At 40.6% G+C, this 23,830-nt stretch overlaps 1 protein-coding gene across 1 annotated transcript in view; it reads left to right on the top strand.

Moving 5' to 3' along the window:
* Nucleotides 1-2,235: 2,235 nt before the first annotated feature.
* Nucleotides 2,236-23,830, top strand: part of snx25 (sorting nexin 25) — a 35,149-nt gene continuing 13,554 nt past the window's right edge. Inside the window, exons 1-12 of the mRNA XM_041797848.1 lie at nt 2,236-2,443; nt 2,699-3,429; nt 9,093-9,177; nt 15,146-15,362; nt 16,092-16,264; nt 17,985-18,171; nt 18,551-18,621; nt 20,508-20,698; nt 20,839-20,970; nt 21,143-21,292; nt 21,397-21,522; nt 21,620-21,784. Of these exons, the coding sequence (XP_041653782.1) occupies nt 3,076-3,429; nt 9,093-9,177; nt 15,146-15,362; nt 16,092-16,264; nt 17,985-18,171; nt 18,551-18,621; nt 20,508-20,698; nt 20,839-20,970; nt 21,143-21,292; nt 21,397-21,522; nt 21,620-21,784 (1,851 nt within the window). The 5' untranslated portion in view covers nt 2,236-2,443; nt 2,699-3,075. The remainder of the gene's footprint in view (nt 2,444-2,698; nt 3,430-9,092; nt 9,178-15,145; nt 15,363-16,091; nt 16,265-17,984; nt 18,172-18,550; nt 18,622-20,507; nt 20,699-20,838; nt 20,971-21,142; nt 21,293-21,396; nt 21,523-21,619; nt 21,785-23,830) is intronic.

Raw genomic sequence — 23,830 nt, 5'->3', positions numbered from 1 at the left:
CAAGAATAGATTAAAATGCAAAGATATCTGTAAAAATGATGCATCATTTGTTGCTCGGCTAGCTGGATAAGGGGGCCCTGTGTGATAATCTTTCTGGGGGCCCTGAATCCTAGCCACACCCCTGCTCAGCTGTGTTTATAGAAGAGTTTAGTCACTGTTTATTCCTCTTTAGTTCAAAACCAGTTTGCTTTATCTTCCAGAATTAGAAATGTCATTATTTCTGTTCAAAGTTCAGTCATTCTTTAAAACCCATGTGATGTAAACGTCCCCCTCCCCTGTCCTTTTCTTTGAACAGTTTCTAAGTTCACCACCAGAGGGCGCTGTAGGATTCTCTCCTGAACTCAAGGAGAGAAGTAGAAAGAATGGGAGACCAGTCTGCTCTTGGATCAGAGAAACATCCGGACATGGCTTTAAGAAGAGTCAGCGTCAGGCTGTTCACTCGTTGGATTTCTGTCTGTTAATGTGTTTCACGAAATGCAGATTTATTTAGACTTTTATAACACCGCTGGATAATCAATAACCGAGGTTAATCAACCACTAATGGCCTGATTTAACGATGCAGGTGGGGGAAAATACAGGAGCCAACATGTGAAAAAAAATCTGGAAATTTTTTTGCACTGCAGATTGTAAACTATGGAAGATGATTATGGCTACTGATTTATTTATTTTATTTTTGAGATCTAACATTTCTGTGTGAAGGTCAGCTGTTTCATTGGTCAGGGTTAAAGTTAAAGACAGTTTAGGAGATGTCGGACCATGCAGGTCAGTGGGTACTGGACTGTTTTAGTTTTATGTGTAATGTTGGTACCAGGCAGCAGTAGGAGGAAGCTCTGGAGATCTCTGTTCAGCCCTGTGGAGGCTTTGTCAGACTGGGTGAAACAGACGACCCTGCTGAGCTGCTGGCTTTCATTCTGCACGGTTGTCTTGTGGAGGCCAACAGTAACGGATCAGGGATTCTTCACTGAGTCTGTGTGCTTTTGAATCTCGTGTTTTAATCTAAAATTCAAACTGTGAGGAAAAAAGGACGATTTTTGACTCACAAATCAGATTCTAATGTTTTTTCCCTCGACGAGACACGTTCAATTACAGACATAAAAATTTAAAATATCTCTGTCTGGAAAATTTTGAAAATATTTTAGAAAATGTAAGACCTGAATTAAAAGAAAAACAAAACAACATAGGATTGATGACTAAAAATATATATATTTCAGTGCAGAAATTCTACATATTGTATATTTGGTGTCAAACTTCTGAGAAAACCCCCTTTGAAGTCAAAATTCTGACTTTCCTCACAGAAATCCAACTTTAAAATAGGAATTCTGAATTTAAAATCTGAATTTTAAAGAGCCTCAAACTAAAAAAAATGACTGATGATGATTTTTATAAACTGGAAAAATAAGAATTCTGATTTTAAAGTCAGAATTTTGACATATTTTCCCTCAGAATTTGAAAAAAGTTAAATCTAAAAAAAAATGGCCTAAATCCTTTTCTGTTGTAAACGTTTATTTTCAAGAGTTGGATTATTATTAAAAAAAAAAAAATCCAAGTACTACTTTTCAAACAACTACGGGGCCTCTTAAGGGACATGGAGTTAAAAAATTCTCCCTTAAATTTTTTGAAAGAAAAAAAAAGAAATGGGAGGAAAAAAACTTGACAGTTTGCGAGATTTCGCAAACTGTTAAAAGTTTTTTTCCTCCCATTTTTTTCATGTCCCTTAAAAAAAAAAGAAAAAAAAAATCTCCCTTACATTTTTTTTCTCCATGTCCCTTAAGGGGCTCCGTAAACAACACTTATAAACAGGGAAACAGAAAAAAAAATCGTATAAAAATATAAAACTACACCTACGTTTAAACTGTTTAGAACATTTTTAAATGTTTTTTATTCAATAAACAAATTAACTAAAAGCATAAGAATCAACTGTAATTGAAAACACAGCGTTAACACGTAATGATTATAGAAACTCGTGAAAATATAAAACTAATAATTTCGCCGTGAATCTCTAAACCGCCCTTTTCTCTCCGTGAAGCAGCAATGAGGCTAAAAAAACAATCTTCAAAGAAGTCATGATCCTTTTTTTGTTGTCTGCTTGATTTATATATAGCAGCCAACATGGGCGGTGCTACCGTCAGTGTACCCACTACTCTATACAAACATAACGCCCCGTCCACTCGGAGCGCGCTTGTAAATAAAACACGCGAGCCGTCCGCGGTTAACACAAGCGCTGATTGGCGGACACCCCTTCACGCTCAGAGATTGTCAGTCAGCAGGAGCTCGACAAAAACAGCAGCTTGTTTTTATCAGTCGGCGACTATTAACCAGACATCGTTGTCACAGCGTTTATGCTACTATTACCGCATAATCACAGAGCATCCGACACGCTGTTTGACTGGCGGGAAGACCAGGATGTAGAGTTGTTGCCGTCGCGCACGTTCTTTAGCGAAAGGTAAGTACGCTAACATTAGCTGCTGTTAAATTGGTGCGTTAGCATGCGAGCTAGTTAGCTAGCTGTCGTTATTACAGGTGGCTTAACTTAGTTGTAAGAACACAGAGCTGTGCGATGATATCTGATAGCTCCTACTTTTATCTTATATATGTGTGCTGTTTGTTTTGAACGTAGTCGCTCAGGTTAACTAGCTTCTTTCTGGCTAAGTTGGTTAGCAACAGTCACTAAGCTACCCTCCACCTATTTGTCTCCAAGGTGACAGTGGATGTTGCTACCTCCATCTCCCCTCTCCAGTCCCCTCTCTGTCTGCCTGCTGGAGGACTCTCTTCTCCCGACACCGAAACAGGCTGGGTGTCCTGTCCTGCTGTCTGGGAGTGGATCGTGCTGTGGATGACTAAGCTGACGGGGCTCCGTGCCTGCGGACGCCGGGCGGCCCGATGCTAGGAGCGGGGAGGACGTAGAGGTGCGGGTCGGTGATGAGATGTCAGCGCGGGGATGCCTCGTCTTAGAGACTGTGCTGTAGTCCAGGGTATACACGAGTGTACCTGCCTGTCTGACCTGGATCACAGACTAGCTGACCAACTCTTGAGCCTAACTTGTGGTGATACATTTATGGATGGTGGGGTCGCAGCATGCCCACCCCCTCAACAACCATCACACCCCTGGCTGGAGCGGGTAGCATCGCTGAAGGGGGAGAGGAGCCCATGTCTGCCGCCTCCTCCTCCTCTTCTATCGGCTCTTCTTTCCGCTTCATCCCTGCTTTCTGCCTGGGCGTGGTGGCAGCAGTAGTGTTTCAGCTGGCCTGGGGAGGCTTGACTCTCACCTCTTTCTTCCTGAAGTTGTTCATCTATGTGTCCTTTGCCCTTCTGTGTTTCCTGGCTGGGAGCTTCGTCCTGCTGGTGAGGAAGAGTCCTCTCAAAGTCAGCTGCTTTCATAGAAGCAGGAGACAGTCAGCTGTACGGCTGGACTTCTTCACCAAGCTTATGGTAAGAAGACCTAACAATCTCAACATGTTTAAAAGCACATCATTACAGAAGGACACTCATGCATCTTATTTTACTCCATTTTCTCAAAACAGCATGGGAATTTTATCATTTCTTTAGGAATTTCCTTGTTATGTTAGGAAAACTAGCACTGCTATTTAAAGAAAATGAGACAAATAAGCAGAAAGCTCTAGACAAATGCTGAAATATGCACTTAATCATGGGAGTATTTTATAAATACATGTCTGATTTTACTCTCTGTCCATTTAGGGATTCTGTATATAGAATATCTGCCATGTTTTTTTCCTGGCACTCTGGGAAGAGCTTCACGGCCCACTTTTGGGTCCTGACCCACCAGTTGAGAACCACTGCAATAGATAGACATGATTTATATCTGACTGCTGTATAGGGCTGGGCAATTAATCGCAAATTAGATTAAATAGCAATACAGCCTGCTGCAATTTTCAAATCACAGAAGTTGCAATATTTCTTTAACCTGAAATGTGTCAAAATGCCAGTTTGATACATTCATTTTTTGCAACGGCAGAGATTTTGTGCACGTTATGCAAACATTCGAGTGTCAGTTTTTTATAATGGTTTTCAAAAATCCTCATTTTTGTGTTTTATGTATGTTTTTCTTAACCAAAATGATAAAAATGATGAAGTCCTTAAACAAAACAAATGACATCACATTTGCAATACGAGCAAAAATAGTTATCTCATTCGATCTAAAACTGATGAAGCCTTGCATTTCACCACGAAAGTCATACTCCAGCTGAGATCAGCTGGTAGCCAGCCTCTCCTCCTCCACCCCAGCCACCTCCTTTATAGCTTAAAGCTTGTTACACCCTCATATTCAGATTCATGCCACTATGGATTAAATGCATCAGAAATAATTTAATTGTTGTAATAGACATGGTCTTATTTATGGAACTATTTTTGCTTGAATTTGCTGAAAAATACATACAATTAACCCAAGAACAATTCCAGATTAAATTGCCATCATATTATTTGGGAAAAAATTGCAATTAGATTATTTTTGCAAATCGTTCAGCCCTGCTACTGTACAGTTTAATATAGTTTATTTCCACATTACACAAGGATAAGAAGAAAACAAAGTACTGAAAGTGGAGATTATAAGGCTCAGAAGCCTTCATCTCTAGAAAGAGGCTCATTTCTTCTTTTGCAGGTCATTCACAATCTCAGCCAGGAACACTACAGTACCCATAATTCCTAGAGTGTCACAGCAATATCTATGATTGATGGGGTCTACTGCAACCATGGAAATGTCTGTCTATGTTTATAACGGCCATCCATGCCACCGTAGTATGAGACGATAAATACTTATAACTAGGTATTACGTCTGTAAAATTTAAAATGTGAACACTACAAAAATGTGTCTTCTATAGGAGTATAAAAATGGCACATTGGGGTACAATATTCAGATCCCTTTCACCTTTTTCAAGTTTTATTAAGTTTCAGCCTGATGCTACAGTAAAAAAACTTTTAAAATTCTCTCATTAATCTACATGCAGTACCCTAACATGACAAAGTAAAATTGAATTTTTGAAATTTCTTTAAATGTAGGAAAAATAAGTCTCTGATCTTTGCTGAGATGTTTCTACACATTAATTGGAGTCCTCGTGTGGATCCCAAGAGAACAGTAGCCTCCAGAATTCTCTGATGAAAGAAGTTTGGACCAACCAGGACTCTAACAAGAGCTGGTCACCCAGCTAAACTGGGCAATTAGAGACCAAGAATCTGATGGTCCCTCTGACTGAGCTCCAGAGATCCTGAGTGGAGATGGGACAAAGTTCCAGAAGGACAGAGTGGAGAGATGGGGACTCTCCTCAGAGAAAAACACATGAAAGTCTGATTGGAGTTTGCAGAAAACTCCATATGAAAGCTAACCTTCCAAGCAGATGGGTAAGCCGTTTCCATGTTTCTCACTGGTGAATCCATCTTGCTAAGCTCCCGTCTGAACCGTTTTTGCCCAATTAGAAAGTGGCAGGACCAATCAGCGACGAGGGGCAGGACCTTCGGGAGCCAGTTTTATCAGATCTTGACGACATTTCTTCGTTAGAAGAAGAACAAAGAACAGCAGTGAGTTGTTTTCTTTTCAAAAACCACAAAAGTCGTGTACTGACATGTCTACAGTCGCCATAGTTGGCGTTATGCTGTTCTATATGGAGCTACGAACACACACCTCAGTGGTGGCTACGTCACGTGTTTTGTTGCTCTGATTGGCCCGTAAAGATGTGACAGACAGAACGTTCATCCAATCACCCTGTAAGTTTTTTTTTTTCAAAGACTCTGTCCTTTCCCAAACGCTGTCTGTCAGAGGTTTTCTAGATGGATGTGCCAAACCAATCCATCTGGCATGTCAAGTTACAAGTAGGCCTCAGTATCAGGAAAAAACCAAATAATACTCAACCTTAGCCCTGAATATTTTGAATGAAGACGCCGATGTAAAACAGACTGTCGACTTCCTCTCTCAGCTCTGACTGACTCAGCCTTTCTTTGACAGGAGACCGGTGAATTTGAATTTTAAAACTAATCTTTATGTTCCGACAAAAACATAGTAGGAGTACCCAGGATTATTTTTTCCTCCTTTCTCTCTTTTCCTCCCATTTTTCTCTGACTCTTGCTCTGCTGTTCTATAATAGATGAGCTAAAGTAAAGCTGCTGGATTTAGGCTCACTTAAACACACAGATATGCACTCAAACGGACACCAGGAGAAAATGCATGCAGCTCCTTTGACCTTTGACCCTTGGTTTCTGCTCTGATATCATTGTCAGCTGTGAGGCCTTCTATAGAGAGGGGCGTGGCTTTAGAATGTCCAATCAGGTTAATTTAGCACAGGTGGACTCCAGTCAAGGTGTAGAAACATCTCAACAAAGACCAGAGACATGGAGGAACCTGAGCTACGTTTACAGAGATGCTGGAAAGGCTCTGAATTTTGATGTCAGGGTGAGATTTCTGTTTTTAAATCTCTGATAAATTCTCTAAAATTCTGTTTTTACTTTTTCATGCTAGGGTACTGAGTGTAGATTAGGGCCGAACAATTTGGGAAGAGAATCTGAGGGTGCTTTCACATTAGGGGCCCGGTCCCGGCTCCAAGTGCACTTGAGCCCATAGTCCGGTTTGTTTTGGTAGTGTGAATGCAAACAGACCGCACCTGGGCCCACTTGGGAAGGTGGTCTTGGGTGCAATTCAAGTGGACTCTGGTACGGTTTGGATGAGATGTGAATGCAACTGCGCTCGGATACGGGACAGAGCGTCCAATCAGCTTTATGATGTCAGCATAAAAACTTAACTTCTTTCCGCAGTGCGGCAGTTTGTTCACATTTTTCCTCTATAAGGGGCGGAAATCATCAGAATCCAGTCAATAAACGGTCTGTTGTAACTCACCTTACAGATGAACACAAGTTGGTTTCAGTGAGAGGAGGTGCAAAGGCAATAAAAGTCTCCTGTCACCTTAAAAACCGCTGTATCTGCACAGCACGAGCCCATTTAATCCTCTGAGCTGTAGTAGATGTGCAGAAATGAAGAGTGAAGTTGCTGGCATCTTGAAAGTGATTTTAATCATCCATGGCTGCAGGATGGACTTTTTGCGGGGTCAAAGCAAAAACAATCTTCGCTCAGGTCATGACCACAGTGGTTTCCATGGTAGCTTCTTCTTCTTTCTCCTCCTTTGCGGGGTTGTAAACCAGCTACTTGCATCCCACCACCTGCTGTTTCAGACCGAGTAAATACGCAAGTGGGCCCTGGCACGGATCGATGATGCTAGTGTGAAAGCAAGCCGGGGGGGAAAGGGGAGGGTGAGGAATTGCGCCGCGGTGGTTCAAAACAACTGGACCTAATGTGAAAGCGCCCTAATTGTGATTTTTTTCCCCTTCAGAGATGCAAGTCAATATGCAATAATGCATTTGCATTTTTCAACAAACACAAGCAACAGATTATTCTATATTAGAATAAAACAATATTAGACTAAACTAGGGCTGAACTATCAAAAAGTGAACATTATGATTCATATTGCAAATTAAACATGATTTTTATGCTGTTCTCATTTTGATTAAGAAAAACGGCTACAAAAACAAGGAAAGTAAGATTTTTTTGTAAACTGTTATTAAATGACTGCACAATGTGTAGGCATAAACATGTCTCCTGCAAAAAAGTTTTAAACTGCTATTTTGACACTTTTCAGTTTAAAGAAAATACTGCGCCTTCTCCAATTTGAAATTGCAGCTGGCCATATTAAAATTTAATCTAAATTTGGATTATTTTTCCAGCCCTAGTGTTGATCAATGTGAATTAAAATGAATTTAAAAGACTGCAGTGTCAGGATGAAATGTAACAAAATTGGGAAAAATTAAGGGGTCTGAAAACTTTCTGAATGATATTTCTGTATAGCCTGAGTCCATGCATATTAGGGCTGAACGATTTGCAAAAATAATCTAATTGTATTCTTTTTTTCAATATTGCAATTGTGATTGAATATGTTATTATTATTTTGTCCCTCATCTTCTGTATTTTCAACAAATTCAAGCGGTAAATTATTCTATATTATAACCTACGTTCAGTCAGGAACTGTCATCATACATTTAACCATTTTATTGCTAAATGGATCTACAGTTTTACTTGCTGAAGGCTGTGCTTGAAAGAAGCTCCTTGGGTTGGTCAGGTAGATACATTTATGAGAATGGACAGTGAAAACAGTAAATTATTTTTGAAGCATTTAATCCATAGAATGGATCTGAATATGAGGGTACAGCCAGCCTTAAGCTATAAAGGAGGTAGCTGGGGTGGAAGAGGTGAGTCTTTGCCAGCAGCACTGTGGTGCATCAGCATTAATGCAAGCAGGGATTAGTGAGAAATATGTCGTATTTAAAAACTTATCTGACTGTTCTTTTTTCTCATACTGCAAACTTGTTATCAAGTGCTTTATTGAAGAGGATTATCATTTTTATGTCTCTTGTTTTGATTAAGAAAAACCTACATAAAACACAAATAGGGTTGTTTTTGTAAACCACTCTAGAAAAACTGACATTTGAATGTTTGCATAATGTGCATAAAAATGCTGCTGCAAAAATGAACGTATTAGAATTTGAATGAAACACAAGATACTTGTGCCCTATAAAGAGGATCAGTGCTCAGTGAAGAAATCCCTACTCCATTACTATTTGCCTCCGCAAGTCAACCGTGCAGACTGATGGGTAGTAAGAACCCCACACTTCACCCTCCTTCGTCAGTGTTTCGTTTAAACTGGTATGTTGACACCTTCAAAGTTAAAGAAATATTGCAACTTCTGGGATTTGTAAATTGCAGCTGGCCATATTACAATTTAATCCAATTTGCGATTAATTGCCCAGCCCTCATGCATATTCAGTTATTTCTCCTGACTGCCTGGTGGCATGAAAGATGCTGGCCAGCTACTGCCTCACACTTATGTTTGTTTATTTATTTGTTTGTTTGTTTAGTTTGTTAGTTACATGATCAATAAATGAAGATGAATCTGGGCTGGTGTGTTTGTCAGAATTTCAGTCCCATCAGTCACAGTTCTCTTCCTTTTCTTCCTGTCGTTGCTCAACATTTCCTGACTCTATCTGCCCTGAAGAGAATGGGAAGTGATGATCAGTGGTCTGATGCTGTTGTTGTCTTTCAGGCCAGATTTTTGGTGCCACTTCCTGAGTCCAGTCAGAGCAGGAGGGTGGTGGTGTCGCACAATGTGGACAAAGCTCTGAAAGAAGGTAACACAGATTTTCTGATATACATTCTGAAAGTGCTGCGGTTCGAGATGGGTTCATAAAAGTTAACTGTGTTTGGTGAAGAGAACACAGAAACAGCACAGCTATAAAAATACAGATAAACTACCATAATATAGGTGTACAAGCCTCTGCAGCCGGCTGCTTCATCCTCACTGCCGAGCTCCTTTTTTACATTTGGAGAGCTTTTTGTTATTTATAGAACAGTAAAGTGAGCACAGCAGAGTCAGGGTTTGTAAATAGATCAAATATAAAAGCTTTATTCACAGCTCTACTTAAACACACAGAATATAGGGCTTGAATCCAAACAGCAGGAAGAGATCCCATGACCCCCCCAGGCTACCATCATTTGATATTTTTCTGCTATCAATGCTGAGGCCAGCTGATGTTGGTGTTACAGATCAGTGTTGGCACACAGACACCCCGGTGTGCTGGTTTAACTGGTGTTGGATTAACTGGTGACAGTTCAGGCAGATGTTTATTAGTGCCTGCAGAAACATTCACTTCAAGTGTTTGCCGAGTAGTAAGAAAATTTAAAGCAAAAAAATGCTTGGACAGTAAATACAAGCGACTGTGCAGATGCCTGTTAAACATTTATATACCGGAGTGTACAGTGTTACTGAGCAGATGTTTAGAAATCACATTGTATGAGCACTTGTTGACATGCAAAGGCAAGCTTTAGAATTACTTGCATTGCACAGTGTAGCATGCTCCAAAATACTTTGAGTTTAAAAAAAAAAAAAACAACAAACATTTATGAGTGTGTGTTTGCAGGAGAAGTGCTGCAGGATTCAGCACCTGTTATTATGGATTAACGTCATCATCTCTCATCACTGATCTACACCCAGAAAGTAGAATTTAAGTGTTTTTAAACTCCTAATGTCACAGATGGAGATGTAAGAGAAGAGAAAGACGCAGTAAAAGACAGAAGATGACATCACATAAGAGCAAGCCTGTAAAAATTAGTTTTAAGAGGTGATTTAAAAGATGTCACTGATTCTGCATGCCTAATCACATTATTATATGACGTCAATAACAGGAGTTTTCCTTCACTTTTAAAGCAAATAACTAGGGTTATTCCGATTTTGATCAGTATCAGAAATACCTCTGATACTGCTTCAATGCAGGTATTGGTATCAGAATCATACTGGGAAGGAAAAAATGGTATCGAACATTTCTTCAAAAAACATCCACCCAATGTTGACATTTCTGTTGAAACCAGCAGATTAAAGCCTGGATAACAGTGATACTCAGCATGTGGCTCTGTTGTAGTGGTTTGTGGCTCATTATTCCCCCAGAAAACCTAAAAGAAAGGAAACTTTGACCTCAGAAATGATCTATCGCATGTCACATTAACCCGTTTGTTTCCCACACTTACACAGTCAGCATGAATTGTCAAATTTAATTGTCAACTTCTTTTTGTCTGTATATTTCTATCACCCTTACTTGCTGTTTTTTGCCCCCTTTTAAACCAGTTTTTGATACTTTAGTCCTGCTTTTTGCTATTTGCAGCCTTTTCCCCCTTTTCACCCAATCAAGCTGCCTTTTGCCATTAAGTGCCCCTTTTTCTAATTTTTTTCCCATTTTCCCACCTTTTGCTGCTTTCTGCCAACTTTAGTCAACTCATTTTTGCCATTTTCACCCAGTTTTTGCCATTTTATGACTGTTTTGCCCCTTTCACCCATTTTTACACCTTTGACTGATTTTAATGCCACTTTTAATCCATTTTGCCATTTTTGTCACAGTTATCCAGTTTTGGCCCCATTCTTCTGCTTTTTGTTGTATGCAAATTCACCTTTTTTGCTACTTGTTGCCACTTTTTCGCCCATTCAAGCTGCCTTTTGCAAGTAAATACCACCTTTTTTCTTCTCACCCAGTTTTTGCCACTTTTCAAAGTTTTTTTTTGCCATTTTATGCCTATTTTTTTCCCCTTTTACCCATTTTTTGCCCTTTTTTGCTGCTTTTTGACCATTTTTGCCACCTTTAACTTATTTTATTGCCGCCCATTTTTGCCACTTTTCACCATTTAGACTGTGACTCTTGCAAAGGTATTTTTCAACAGTTTGGCTCTTTGGTTGAGCAGGGTAGAGTAACACTGGTGAATAGGATGGTTCTATGTCAGAGATTGGCTAGAGGACATCTGAATAGGGCATCTCCAGTCACAGCCCTAGAAATGAAGAACTTCTAAGACTTTAAAGTTGGACATATTCCAGGTAATCCAGATATTCCACAGAGGTTTAGTCATTTTAGATTTATTAAGAAAGTGTAGGGCAAAATTACACTGATTGTACCTTTAACAGTAATGACATGATTATGATTGATCACAATTCGACATCATTGTTAAATAATGCAGCACTAGTCTTTATAGTTCTAAAATACATTTTTATTTTACATTGCCTTCAACAATAACGCCGACAAATGTTACATTAATATAGTTTTCATGAAATCAGTCTGAAAGTCTTTTGCCTTTTAGCTGATTTAGAACAAAACATCAGACCAAGGCGCTGTCTTTTCTTCCCTTTCACATTAAAATGGGTGAACTTCTCCCTGGTGTCTCAGTTTCCTTTTTAAAGAAGTGTTTGGTAGCTGCAGTGTAGGAATCTCCTTCATGAGAAGTTCCTGACACCACTGGAAAGTTTTCTACTTCTGCTTAGTGAAAACTGCTGACTGAGGCTTTCTGATGCACACGCTGAACGGACGCTGCTCCTTTTCGCTGAAGTAGGGCACAAAAGAAGACATTTCTGCTCATTACATCCCGTTTACACACACAGAGCCTCCGTCAGTAGAATGGCTCGTCTGTCTGCAGAGGAACAGATGGCTTCAGGATTTACACCAGGGGTGTGTGTTTGCACATTCTCCTGTGTTTGTTTTTTAAAGGTTATTGGATCACATTTGGTACAGACGTATAAATGATTCTCTGAGGCTCACAGTCAAGAGGGGCTGTGTTTGTAATTCAGTATTGTTTTATAGATCTAGTGTTTATTATTCAGTATTGTTTTATAGATCTAGTGTTTATTATTCAGTATTGTTTTATAGATCTAGTGTTTATTATTCAGTATTGTTTTATAGATCTAGTGTTTATTATTCAGTATTGTTTTATAGATCTGGTGTTCAGGTTCAGGTTTTTACCTTGACTCAGGCATCATTGTAATCACCTAATTGTTGTTTAATATTTCATAAATTACCACCTGCTGAAAATTATTTTTATATCCAACAGAGAAAGACATAAAAATGATGAAGAATCCTTCACATCTTGTCTTGAAATACTGAATAAACCCTGACATGTATGCATAAGATGGGTTAAACCATAACTAACCAGGCCTGCTCTAATGTTAGTCATGTGCAGGACCACTGTCCACTCATTAGCTACCCTCATAAACTGTTTATGTTTAAACTCTTTATGTTCATACAGATGGACCCATTTCCTCTAGTCACTGATCAGAGCAGAAATGATCAGTTCCACATCATTTATGGGTGTTTTCTTTAGTAATGACTCAAAGAGGAGGACACACCACACTCCCCCTCAAAGCTAAACTGAATTAGCAGCCTCACATGCTGAAATATTCACATTAATGTCAATTTCACTGTAGCACAAGTGCTGCTTAAAATACTTCAGCTGTTCCTCTCAACCACAGAGAGATAAATGAACCTTTATGCTGTGAAAATTAGATTAGTAAAATGAATAAATGAAGGAAGGAGCAAAGCCTGGGCAATATGGCCTAAACTTTCTATCAGGGTATTTTTATTCTTTCTCTTTGCAGTATATAATATCTGACATTACAAAATCGAAGAGAGATAATGCGTTTAAATGCATATTCAGGAGCTACAACCTCACCTCTGTCCCTAAACATTACAACATTAAACATGCAAATAAAGACAACAGGTTTACAGACTCTGTCTTTTTATTTAGGATCTTTAGATTACTAATGCCCTCACTGAGACCTGAAAGGTTCAGGGTTTTTCTCCAGATTGTGTATGTATATACACTATATTGCCAAAATTATTGGCTCACCAGCCTTTACTCACATATGAACTTCAGTGACATCCCATTCTTAATCCATAGGGTTTAATATGATGTTGGTCCACCCTTTGCAGCTATAACAGCTTCAGCTCTTCTGGGAAGGCTTTCCACAAGGTTTAGGAGTGTGTTTATGGGAATTTTTGACCATTGCAGAAGCACATCTGTGAGGTCACACTGATGTTGGACCAGAAGGCCTGGCTCTCAGTCTCCACTCTAATTCATCCCAAAGGTGTTCTGTGGGGTTGAGGTCAGGACTCTGTGCAGGCCAGTCAAGTTGATCCACACCAAACTCTCTCCTCCATGTCTTTATGGACCTTGCTTTGTGCACTGGTGCACAGTCATGTTGGAACAGGAAGGGGCCATCCCCAAACTGTTCCCACAAAGTTGGGAGCATGGAATTGTCCAGAATCTCTTGGTATGCTGAAGCATTCAGAGTTCCTTTGACTGGAACTAAGGGGCCAAGCCCAGCTCCTGAAGAACAAGCCCACACCATAATCCCCCCTCCACCAAACTTTACACTTGGCACAATGCAGTCAGACAAGTACCGTTCTCCTGGCAACCGCCAAACCCAGACTGGTCCATCAGATTGCCAGATGGAGAAGTCCGATTGGGCAGTCTAGAGAAGGCGCCTCCACTGCTCTAGAGTCCAGTGGCGGCGTGCTTTACACCACTGCATCCCACGCTTTGCATTGCACTTGGTGATGTATGGCTTGGATGCAGCTGTTACCATGGAAACCCATTCCATGAAGCTCTCTACCACTGTTCTTGAGCTAATCTGAAGGCCACATGAAGTTTGGAGGTCTGTAGCCCTTGACTCTGCAGAAAGTTGGCCACCTCTGCACACTATGACCTCAGCATCCTCTGACCCCGCTCCATCATTTTACGTGGCCTACCACTTGGTGGCTGAGTTGCTGTCGTTCCAAGTGGCTTCCACTTTGTTCTAATACCACTGACAGCTGACTGTGGAATATTTAGGAGCCAGGAAATTTCACCACTGGACTTGTTGCACAGGTGGCATCCTATCACAGTACCACGCTGGAATTCACTGAGCTCCTGAGAACGAGCCATTCTTTCACAAATGTTTGTAGAAACAGTCTGCATGCCTAGGTGATGATTTTATACACCTGTGGACATGGAAGTGACTGGAACACCTGATTTACATTATTTGGATGCGTGAGTGGATACTTTTGGCAGTATAGTATATGCATATATGTTTACAGCAACTAGATTCAAACATTTCTAGAGTGTTAGGACACAAACTTTGGATTTCACTTTACAGGGTCTTTAAAACTAAGAAGTACACTCACACTCACAAATACAAATATACAGAAACACTCACTCACTCAGACACTGAAATACGGCTGCATTAAACACTCACTGACTGCTCTACCTCACAGCTTTTTTTGCTAACTGTTTTGCTCATTGTCGTTCTGTTTATTGTGCCTCATATCTGCATGTACTGTTCAGGTAATGTTTGTGTTTCATGTCCGGTTGGTAAAATAAAAGGGAACACTGAAAGAAAGCAAGGCAAACAAACCTCAGGGCACACGTGAGCTGGTCTGGCAGCTTGGAGGTTCTCTGTGATGGAGCAGCTCCTTACATAGACTCTCAGTGTTGTTTTCCCTTTACATGTTGACAGGGCTGTTTATTTAAGTCACATTTTATTACTTACAGGTTTAATTTTAAATCCAAATAATAATTTGCACATATTTTTTTGAGCATGTTGGGGGTATGCAAGCTTTCACACCAGTCGATTTTTCCAATGTTTTGCTCCAATAGGTGTAAATCTGAATCAATCAATTATTCTCCTTCTTCATTGGATCAGTGTCTGTTGTTGAAGGCTGTCTGACTGTTCTTAGTGAACTCTGCCTGCCTCTTTAGTCGTGATTGTCTTGTGTATATCATAGTTTCTCTCCTTCTCTCTTTCCTCAGTGTTTGACTACGCCTACAGAGACTACATCCTGTCCTGGTACGTCCCGTTGAGCCATGATGAGGGCCAGTTGTACTCCATGCTTTCAGAGGACTGGTGGCAGATGATCGGACAGTTAAGATCGAGGCTCGCTGATTTCGACCTTGTCAACGTGGTGTGTTATGATAGCATCCGAATCCTGCACACTCACTTCACTGACCTCAAGGCTGCGTCTGCAAGGTACACAAACACACCCGGATTTCTAACTGTCGGTGGTTTAAAACTGGTTATCTTGGTTTTATTTTGATTGACTTCATGGGATGGCTGCCAGTGGTTGGATCAATCAATCTATCAATCAGTGGTCCATGTCAATGGTGTGAAGATGTGCAGATGGCTGCAGACAGGCAAAGGAATATGGTTGTTACCAGCAACATGCGTACTTAATTCTGCCACTACTAGACCAGCGCTGCCTTTTGAGTTGAGGACTGTCATTTGTCCACATAGGCTGCAAAATGTTCTGTTCCCTTATTTCTTTTAAGATTCAGAAAAAGTTAATCTTTCTGTGGTTTAGTTCTTTTAAAATCTTCAAACCAGGAAGTAATTTACCTTTAGTAAGAGACGCTTCAAAAATCCCAAATCACACACAACAGTCATTCACAGTTTTTTCAAAATATTGAGCGTAATTTTGATTTACCTGGAGAAATTTCAGAGATTAACCATGATGGGAAACTGTAATAGTGGGACAGCCCTGGTAAAAATAAAAACCTCTGCACTGACAGACTGTTTGTATTGTTTATAAAGGGTTAAGGAGGGTTTGAGTCTTATCAAATATGTTTTTGGTCATTGTATGTCTCTGCTGCTTGATATTTCCATTCTGTTCTGAGCTGACACAGCTGATCTGGAGCTCTAACAGCAGTGTTACTCTGTGTCACTGAAGCAGATTTTAACAGACTATCTTCTTTTCTCCAGACCGGAGGAGTGTGCACGGCCGTTTCCTCTCCATCCCTGTTTGGTCAGTGCAGACTCAGAGCTGGCCTTCCTCCGCTGTGTAGCCAGGATCCTGCTGCTATGTCTGCTGCCACAAAAGGATGCCAAGTCTCACACACTACGCTGCTGCCTCACTGAAGTCATCACTACTAAAGGTACTTCAGCTGTGTTTCTGTGAGGCTGTAATCTTCATGTGTTCACATGCAGTCGAGGATAAACTTAAAATATGAAATAAAGGAGTTCGACTGCTTAGGACTTACCAGTAATGTTAGTCAGCGGTTCTAGTAAGGATGTTTGTGGGTGAATAATCTCTTATCTAGTTGAATGCATATTTTATTGGCATATAACACTCAGGGAACAGAGTTTGGGTAAAGAAAGCGGTTAGGTTGTGGCAGGGTTCATGTCCGGTTTGTGGCTCCTTTTCTTCATGTCACTCCTCACTCTTTCCTCCCTGTTTCTGACTCTATCAACCTGCTCTATCTTCAGAAAACAGTCAAAGCTGAGCCACATTTATTTAACACGGGGTAACAGTGTTAGCGTTGGTTTGCAGAGTGTGGGAAGCTTTAGCATTGCTAGCCTTCAGTCGTCCTTGCGTGTTAACGTCCACATACCTGTGACTACAGTTTGCTCCAGATGAATGATTGTACCCTAGTATAACCTGTCCCAGCCTGATTTATCTCTGTTTATTGATCAGAATGCTGCCAAACAACACTGTTGCTGCATGATATGATCAGTTCTGTCCATTCAGTGTGTTTTAGTTTCACCCCGACTGTAGAGCATTATGGCAGCACGCTGCAGACTGCTGAGGAATCTAAAGGACCTTCAGACGTCCTTCTGCTCCCACTCCTTGTTTATTGATTGCATTAGACAGATGTACTGCTGAGCTAGCAGCTTAATAATGAGGAACAGCAGAGAAAAGTAATGTATGAAATACAGGATGTAGGCCAATTAGAATAAAACAGCTACAGTCAGAGCTGCAGAGGGTAAAATAAATCTGTGGCACAGAGGGAAGGATGAGTGGAGGAACATAATCTGGAGGCGTGCAGCGACAGCCGTGTTTGTTTCCAGCAGGAGTATTAGCAGAATCAATGTGTGCACAGCCAAAACTAGACCTGGAATAATAATGGAGGAGTAAACACACTGGAGCATCAGTTCTTCTTGAACTACATCTAATACTGGATTAAAAAAACTTTATTGACACACAGCCATCCTCTGAAACACAAACTGGATGTTCCAGATTGTATTAGTGGTGCGAAGGATCACAGATGTCTCTGTTTGAATTGGATCATGGATCAGACAAAATAGAAGTGTGCATAAAGGACTTCATTGTTTTTGGAGCAAACACAGCTTTCTGTAAAACTGTTTATTTATACGTGTACAGCCTTAGAGAACAGGCTGTTTAGTCACTGATGATACGTTTCTGATGTGTTCACCTGTAATCTGATACCGCTGTGATCATCGCCAATGTGGTCAGATGAAATGGAGGAATGCAAAAGCAGCATTTAAACCCCCAGAAACACAGAGACATCAATTTTAAGGTCTTTGCACACTCAGTCTGTTATTTTAGGATCCGCTTTTTGGGTCCATAATCCAAAAAATAAATAAATAAATAAAAAAATAAGAAAAAGAACATCCCACTCACTCAGACCTTGCTCGCTGAGTCTGATGCATTTATTTTTGTATTCCCTGCAAAAGTTTGCAGAATGTGGCAAATGGTTTTGTACTGCGAGGGTCAAATGATTTTAATGGGGTTGAAGACGAGTAGCATGTGTAAACATAGAAACTCTGAGTGATTCCGACAGGAGTGAACCATCCTCAGAGAATTCCTTCATTTAGTTATACCTTTTTAACTTTGCTCTTGTTTGTGTGCTCTAGTTTTGAAGCCCCTGGTAGAAGTCCTGAGCGACCCAGACTCCATAAACCGGATGCTGTTGTCTCAGCTGGAGCAGAGGGAGCAGCAGGCTGAGCAGCAGAAGAAAGCCTACACCTACGCTGCCTCCTATGAAGACTTCATCAAACTGATATCAACTTCTGCTGATGTCAATTTCCTCAAACAACTCAGGCACGGCATTTAAACCTTCACCCTCAGCATGTGGCTGACCTGAATAGAGATAAACTTCCTTTGATGAACCAGACCGCGGAGACAGCTCAGCTGTCACTAACCAGTAGTGTCTGAGCTGCTGTGGGGTTACCATGGCAACAGACAGTGTTTCTGCAGCAATGGTCTGGATGTAGAAGAGGGGTTGATGTGATACTGCTGTTGTCTCATCTGAACAGTGGCACAGTATGATAAATACAAGTGACACCTTAAACATAGACCCAGTGTTAGAATAACTGCACATGTGAATCAGCTGTTTAGATCTTATTTACATGGATCCATTAAGAATTCAGATTTTACCTCAAATGTGATTAAAACTCGACATGTCTGTATCTCTTTCTAGGTATCAGATCGTGGTCGAGATTATTCATGCCACCACCATCAGCAGTCTGCCTCAGCTCAAGAAGCAGAAAGGTACAGTGGCACCTTTATTTATACTTAATTTAGCAGGGAGGAGACCCTCATTTTGGTCCAGAAAAACTTCCACAATAGAAGGAATGTAGGAATTTTTGTAAAACATCCCTAAAAGATTACACTTAAATGTTTGCATGATGTGTTGAGTTTAATTTAAAATTTGATTAAATTACAGTGTGTGTATTTCTTTAACCTGAATTTATGTCAAAATACCAGTTTAAAAATATTTTTTTCAGCAGAGATGTTATGCATTACATAATTATACAGTCATTGAAGTGCCATTTTTAGAATAGTCTACAAAAAAATCTTACTTTTTTTTAACACCTCTTTCTTATTAAAATAAAAATAATTCATATCAAACTTGCAATACGACTCAAAATCATCACAGTTAGGTATTTTTCAAAATTGTTCAGCCCTGGTTTAGTCTATTATTGTGTTGGTTGTAAATAGGGAATGATGCATTGCTTGTGTTTGTTGGAATATACATAAAATGAGGAACTTAATGAATGATCGCATTTCATTACAATATTGGGTAAAAAAAAAAAAAATCCAATTTGATTATTTTCCCAAATCGTTCAGCCCTAGTGTAGAGCAGAACATCTCTGCTGCATAAAAGTTTTAAACCAGTATTTTGGCACACATTTCAGGTTAAAGAAATATTACACCTTTGATTTAAAAATTGCAGCAGGCCATATTGTGATTTAATCTAAATTTGGATTTACTGCCCAGCCCTGCAGGATACCAGGGAGGGCAGCCTCGCCATGCTGTGGAGATTATTCCTCATAATAGGTGCAGCTACACTGAAGGCAGACTAACCCCACTCTCCTAAACCGTGGGGGTTTAAAGAGATCCAAAAGAGATCTGGATGTACTGGCTGAGTTGTTTTTAGACAATAGTGTAGTTAGGGCAGGACGACCCCCCTGTTTACCTCCTAAAAGAGAGGGCACAACACAGGGGACTGAGAGCATTCAGGTAAACAAATATCAGAACCTCTGCAGCTTTACACCGAGCTGCTGGCAGTAAACAGTATGAACCAAAAACCATGCTAGAGTTGTCACCATAGCAGACCATACTACTTCAAATCACATGATGATGACATCCGCTTCTACGCCACAGGAAATGAAAACATATCTCCAGAAGCTCAAAAAAAAAACTGGTAAATTTATTGTAATTTTTAAAATTTCTACCTTCCTATTAGAAGAGTATTCAGGTCCTCCTGGTCTTACGCTGTTGTGAGGTCTGGATGTTGACTGATGGACTTCTTTGTGATGACTTATCTTGGGTGCATCTTTGGGTATTATTGTTAGACCGTGTGTCTAATGCTGACGTGATCAGGAGAGCGGGGGACACCTGGCATTCCCAGCCCTGACCAGCTCATTTGGTCGCCCATTGCTGGTTGAAATACAAGAGAAGAAATGTCTTTTTTTCTTCAAAACTTCAGAACTTTAAGTACTATTGAAGGTAAAAACACAGATATATCATTTAAGACACACGGTGTCAGATGTATTAAAGTCAAATCCACAGGAGCTAACTGTCAGACACTTTCATTAACAGCTCAAATCAGCTTTAATTTTACTGAAGGTCATCTGAAGGTCAGATACGTGACCTTTTGGCTGTTTCAGTAACTTGAATGGTTGCCTTTAGGCAGTAACTGACAATGATGACTGAACCTGAGAGGAAGTGACATAACAAGATTTCTGCCCTCCAGGTGTGCATGTCTCTGTCTCAGGCTGATGTAATATCGATGCTAATGGGATTACGATGCTGTCAGAATCTGAACGGTGTTTAAATGGTTGGCTGTTCACCAGCAATGTCGCTGTCTTGTGTAAATTTTTGACCAGATCTTTTCAGACTTTTCTTTGACCTGTTGCTTTTGCTTCTCTCAGATCGTAAAGGTAAAGAGTCAGCAGCCATGAAAGCAGACCTGCTCAGGGCCCGGGACATGAAACGATACATCAATCAGCTGACTGTAGCCAAGAAACAATGTGAGAAACGGATCCGCCTCCTCGGTGGACCAAACTATGAGAATAACGAGGATGGAGGAGCTGACGACAGCGATGAGCCTCAGAGTCAAAGGGTAGGACTGGTAGATGAGGACCAGCTCTACCAAGAACCTGCTGATAGCAACATTACCCGCACAACTAAACACCTGCAGTCTACTCGTAGACGAAATATGTGAGCTGAACACAGCTGAGGTTTTGTCTTTTTCCTCTCCAGATTCTCCAGTTTGACGACATCATGTGTAATCCAGGTTACAGGGAGCATTTCAGAGTTTACATGGAAAAAGTGGATAAGAGAGCTCTGATCAGTTTCTGGGAGCTGGTGGAAACACTAAAAACTGCTAACAAGGTAGGATTTAAGCACATTTTAGGGTGAATACACTAAAATCAGCTGTAGCCAGTCGTATTTAAAGGATTCACAGAGACATGCTACATGGATATGAGCTATTACCTGTTAGCAGGTGTTAGCAGGTCAGTAAACCACATCAGTAACTGGATATGTGTTTGTTCATTTGCGACAGAATGAAGTTCCCCAGATCGTCGGGGAAATCTACCAGAAGTTCTTTGTGGAGAGCAGAGAGATCCCGGTGGAAAAGTTCCTCCTGAAGGAGATCCAGCAGAGTCTGGTGGGGAACCGAGGAACCCAGGTGTTTGTGAGACTACAGGAGCAGGTAAGGGCCAGATATATGTGGAGGGAACGTTTACCACCACAGAAATGTTCACTGTTTCAGTTTGAATGCTCTCTGGTACTAAAACGCTTCTGCTCCTCCTCCAGGTGGCTGAGACGATGAGAGAGCGTTACTACCCCTCCTTCCTGGTGTCTGACCTCTACGAGAGGCTGATTAGACGAGACGAGCAGCTCAGCCAATCACAGTGCAGCACTGAGGAAAAGGAAGAAGGGGTCAGAAAAACAACGTTTCAGACCGGTTAACATCCTGAATAAGTTATTTTTGAATCTGTAGGTGTGTCTGAGTATGCTAACGGTTATTTCTCTCTAGTGTCAGGGTCTGGATGTTGGAGAGGAAGTGGGTGATGAAGGCAGTAAAGGAATCAATGAGCAGGCCAGTTACGCTGCTACCAAGCTCTGCCAACTCTATGACAAACTGGAGTACAAGCGACAGGCCTTAGGCTCGATCCAGAACGCCCCTAAACCCGACAAAAAGGTAAAAACTACGAGTGACAGTGACAAAAACAAACCCTGAAGTCATAGCAGCAACCGCTCAGAGGCTCACAGCATCAAACAGGCTCCCATCCTTTTTTCTCTGCCCCCCCTCCACATGTAGCTAAGAGAAGCTGAGCCCCCCTAGAGAGGAGCATTGCTGTCACAACTCCACATCAGTTTTAACTGTTTCATTTTTAAAACTCCTCCTCTGAAAATATCTCTGTATTTTACTGTTTAATAAGTCTTTCACCATAACTTTAATTAACGTATGCAAATCTGATTATGACAACCTCAGAGCGGACAGATCCTGTTACCCACCCTGAGATCTTCATTGCCCGCCTTTGGATCCTAACCTGGACTCCAGGTTGGGATCCAAAGGCATAAAACATAGATCCATAGGTCTGTGGTTCCCATCCTTTTTCCTTAGCCCCCCACCCCCAACCCGCTCATATCTAAAGCCGTTTTTACACAGAGATTCTGCAATAAAGGCAAAAAGGAATTCCCGTCTCTGTTCTGCAATTAGCAATTCACACAAAGGTGTAACAGAGTCGTGCACACCAGAGCTTACACACACACACCCCGGCGTCCTGTAATCAGATGGCAGCCACTGCCTGAGCTGCTGCTTTCAATGATCTTTCTGAGTTCGAGGCCTGACTTTAAGCAGTGTCACAGCGCACGTATTTACTTCAGAGTACCGAGCTCACTTGAACACATCATGGAACTTTTCAGACGCTGCTGTGAGCAGAGATGTGTCTGCTCTCTCCTCTCCTGTACAGAATGTGATCAGCTCTCTAACCTCAGTCTCTCCAGTTAATCCACATTATTTTTTGGTTTTATCCCACTGTTGTTTTCTCCGATGAAAAGCCACTTGATTAAACTGCGCTGGTTTTTAAATATCCCATTTATGGAGACAGCAACACACACTCGCCGTTGCGGAATGCCGTGACGTCCTTTCACACTCGTTGTGGAAAAGTCTGTTGCGGCTCTGATACTACCTCTCGATCCCGATCAGAGGTGGGGTGAGATTGACCCCCATTGCGGAACGGTCGCTTTCATACAGAACGGCGTTGCAGAACGAAGGCATAATAGACATGGAAAAGGGGGGCAGTGTGAAAGTAGCTTAAGAAAAGCTGAGCCCCCAGGACCCACTTGGAAAAATTAAACATCAGTTTAATGGTTTCATTGACAAAATACAAATGTAATAGGCCTACATACACCTGTTCTTGCTAAAAGATGTATTTATAAACTATGTATTATTATGACAGTGTATTAGGGCCACTCTTAAAAAGTAATGATAAAGAAGATTTTTTAATTTTCAAGAAAAACTTTAAGATTCTCGAGTCTTTGAGATTTCAAAGTAAGTTTAATTTATGAGAACATTTAAGATGTTTTCTTTTCAATTGAAAGTTGTGAATCTACATGTATGAACGCAGAATTTGGGGATTTTAAAGTTGAAAATCTAACCACTATTATCAGTTTGGTTTCTTGTTATTTTTTTAAGCTTAATAGGGGGCGACCTACCCGTTGCAAATATAGGGGTTTTGTTATAAATTTTGGATTTTTGTTGTAAATTTAGGATTAGAAAAGTTTGAGATCCTTATGTCAAAATGTAGGACTTTATAAACATGGAAATTACACGAAGTGATTTCTGGCAAATAAACAACTTTATAAACTCAAAAATTCTGATATTTGTTATCTCCTTTTGCTCAAACATGAACACATCCTCTTCATTTGTTATATATAAGGTTGCCCCCATCATATTTTGTTTCTAGAAATAATTAAAAAATATATATTTATTTATTTATTTTGACAATGTCAGAGCAGACAGGGTCCCGCGCCCCCCCTGAAATCTTTGGCCCTGGTTGGTAACTGATGATCCAGACCAGTGATTCTCAACTGTTTGGGTCCTGGGACCCACCAACAACTCCTCAAGGAGAGTTGAGACCCAATTTTTGGAGATGTTTTTGGTTAATCAGATGTATTTTATTAAAAAAATAGTAGAGCTTGGCCTAAGACACTACAAAAAGTGTAACAAAACAATGAAACG

The sequence above is a fragment of the Cheilinus undulatus genome, linkage group 10, assembly GCF_018320785.1.
Source record: "Cheilinus undulatus linkage group 10, ASM1832078v1, whole genome shotgun sequence".
In the NCBI taxonomy this organism is placed as follows: domain Eukaryota; kingdom Metazoa; phylum Chordata; class Actinopteri; order Labriformes; family Labridae; genus Cheilinus; species Cheilinus undulatus.
The sequence above is the reverse complement of the archived record's forward strand: the minus strand, read 5'-3'. Positions and strand labels throughout refer to the sequence as shown.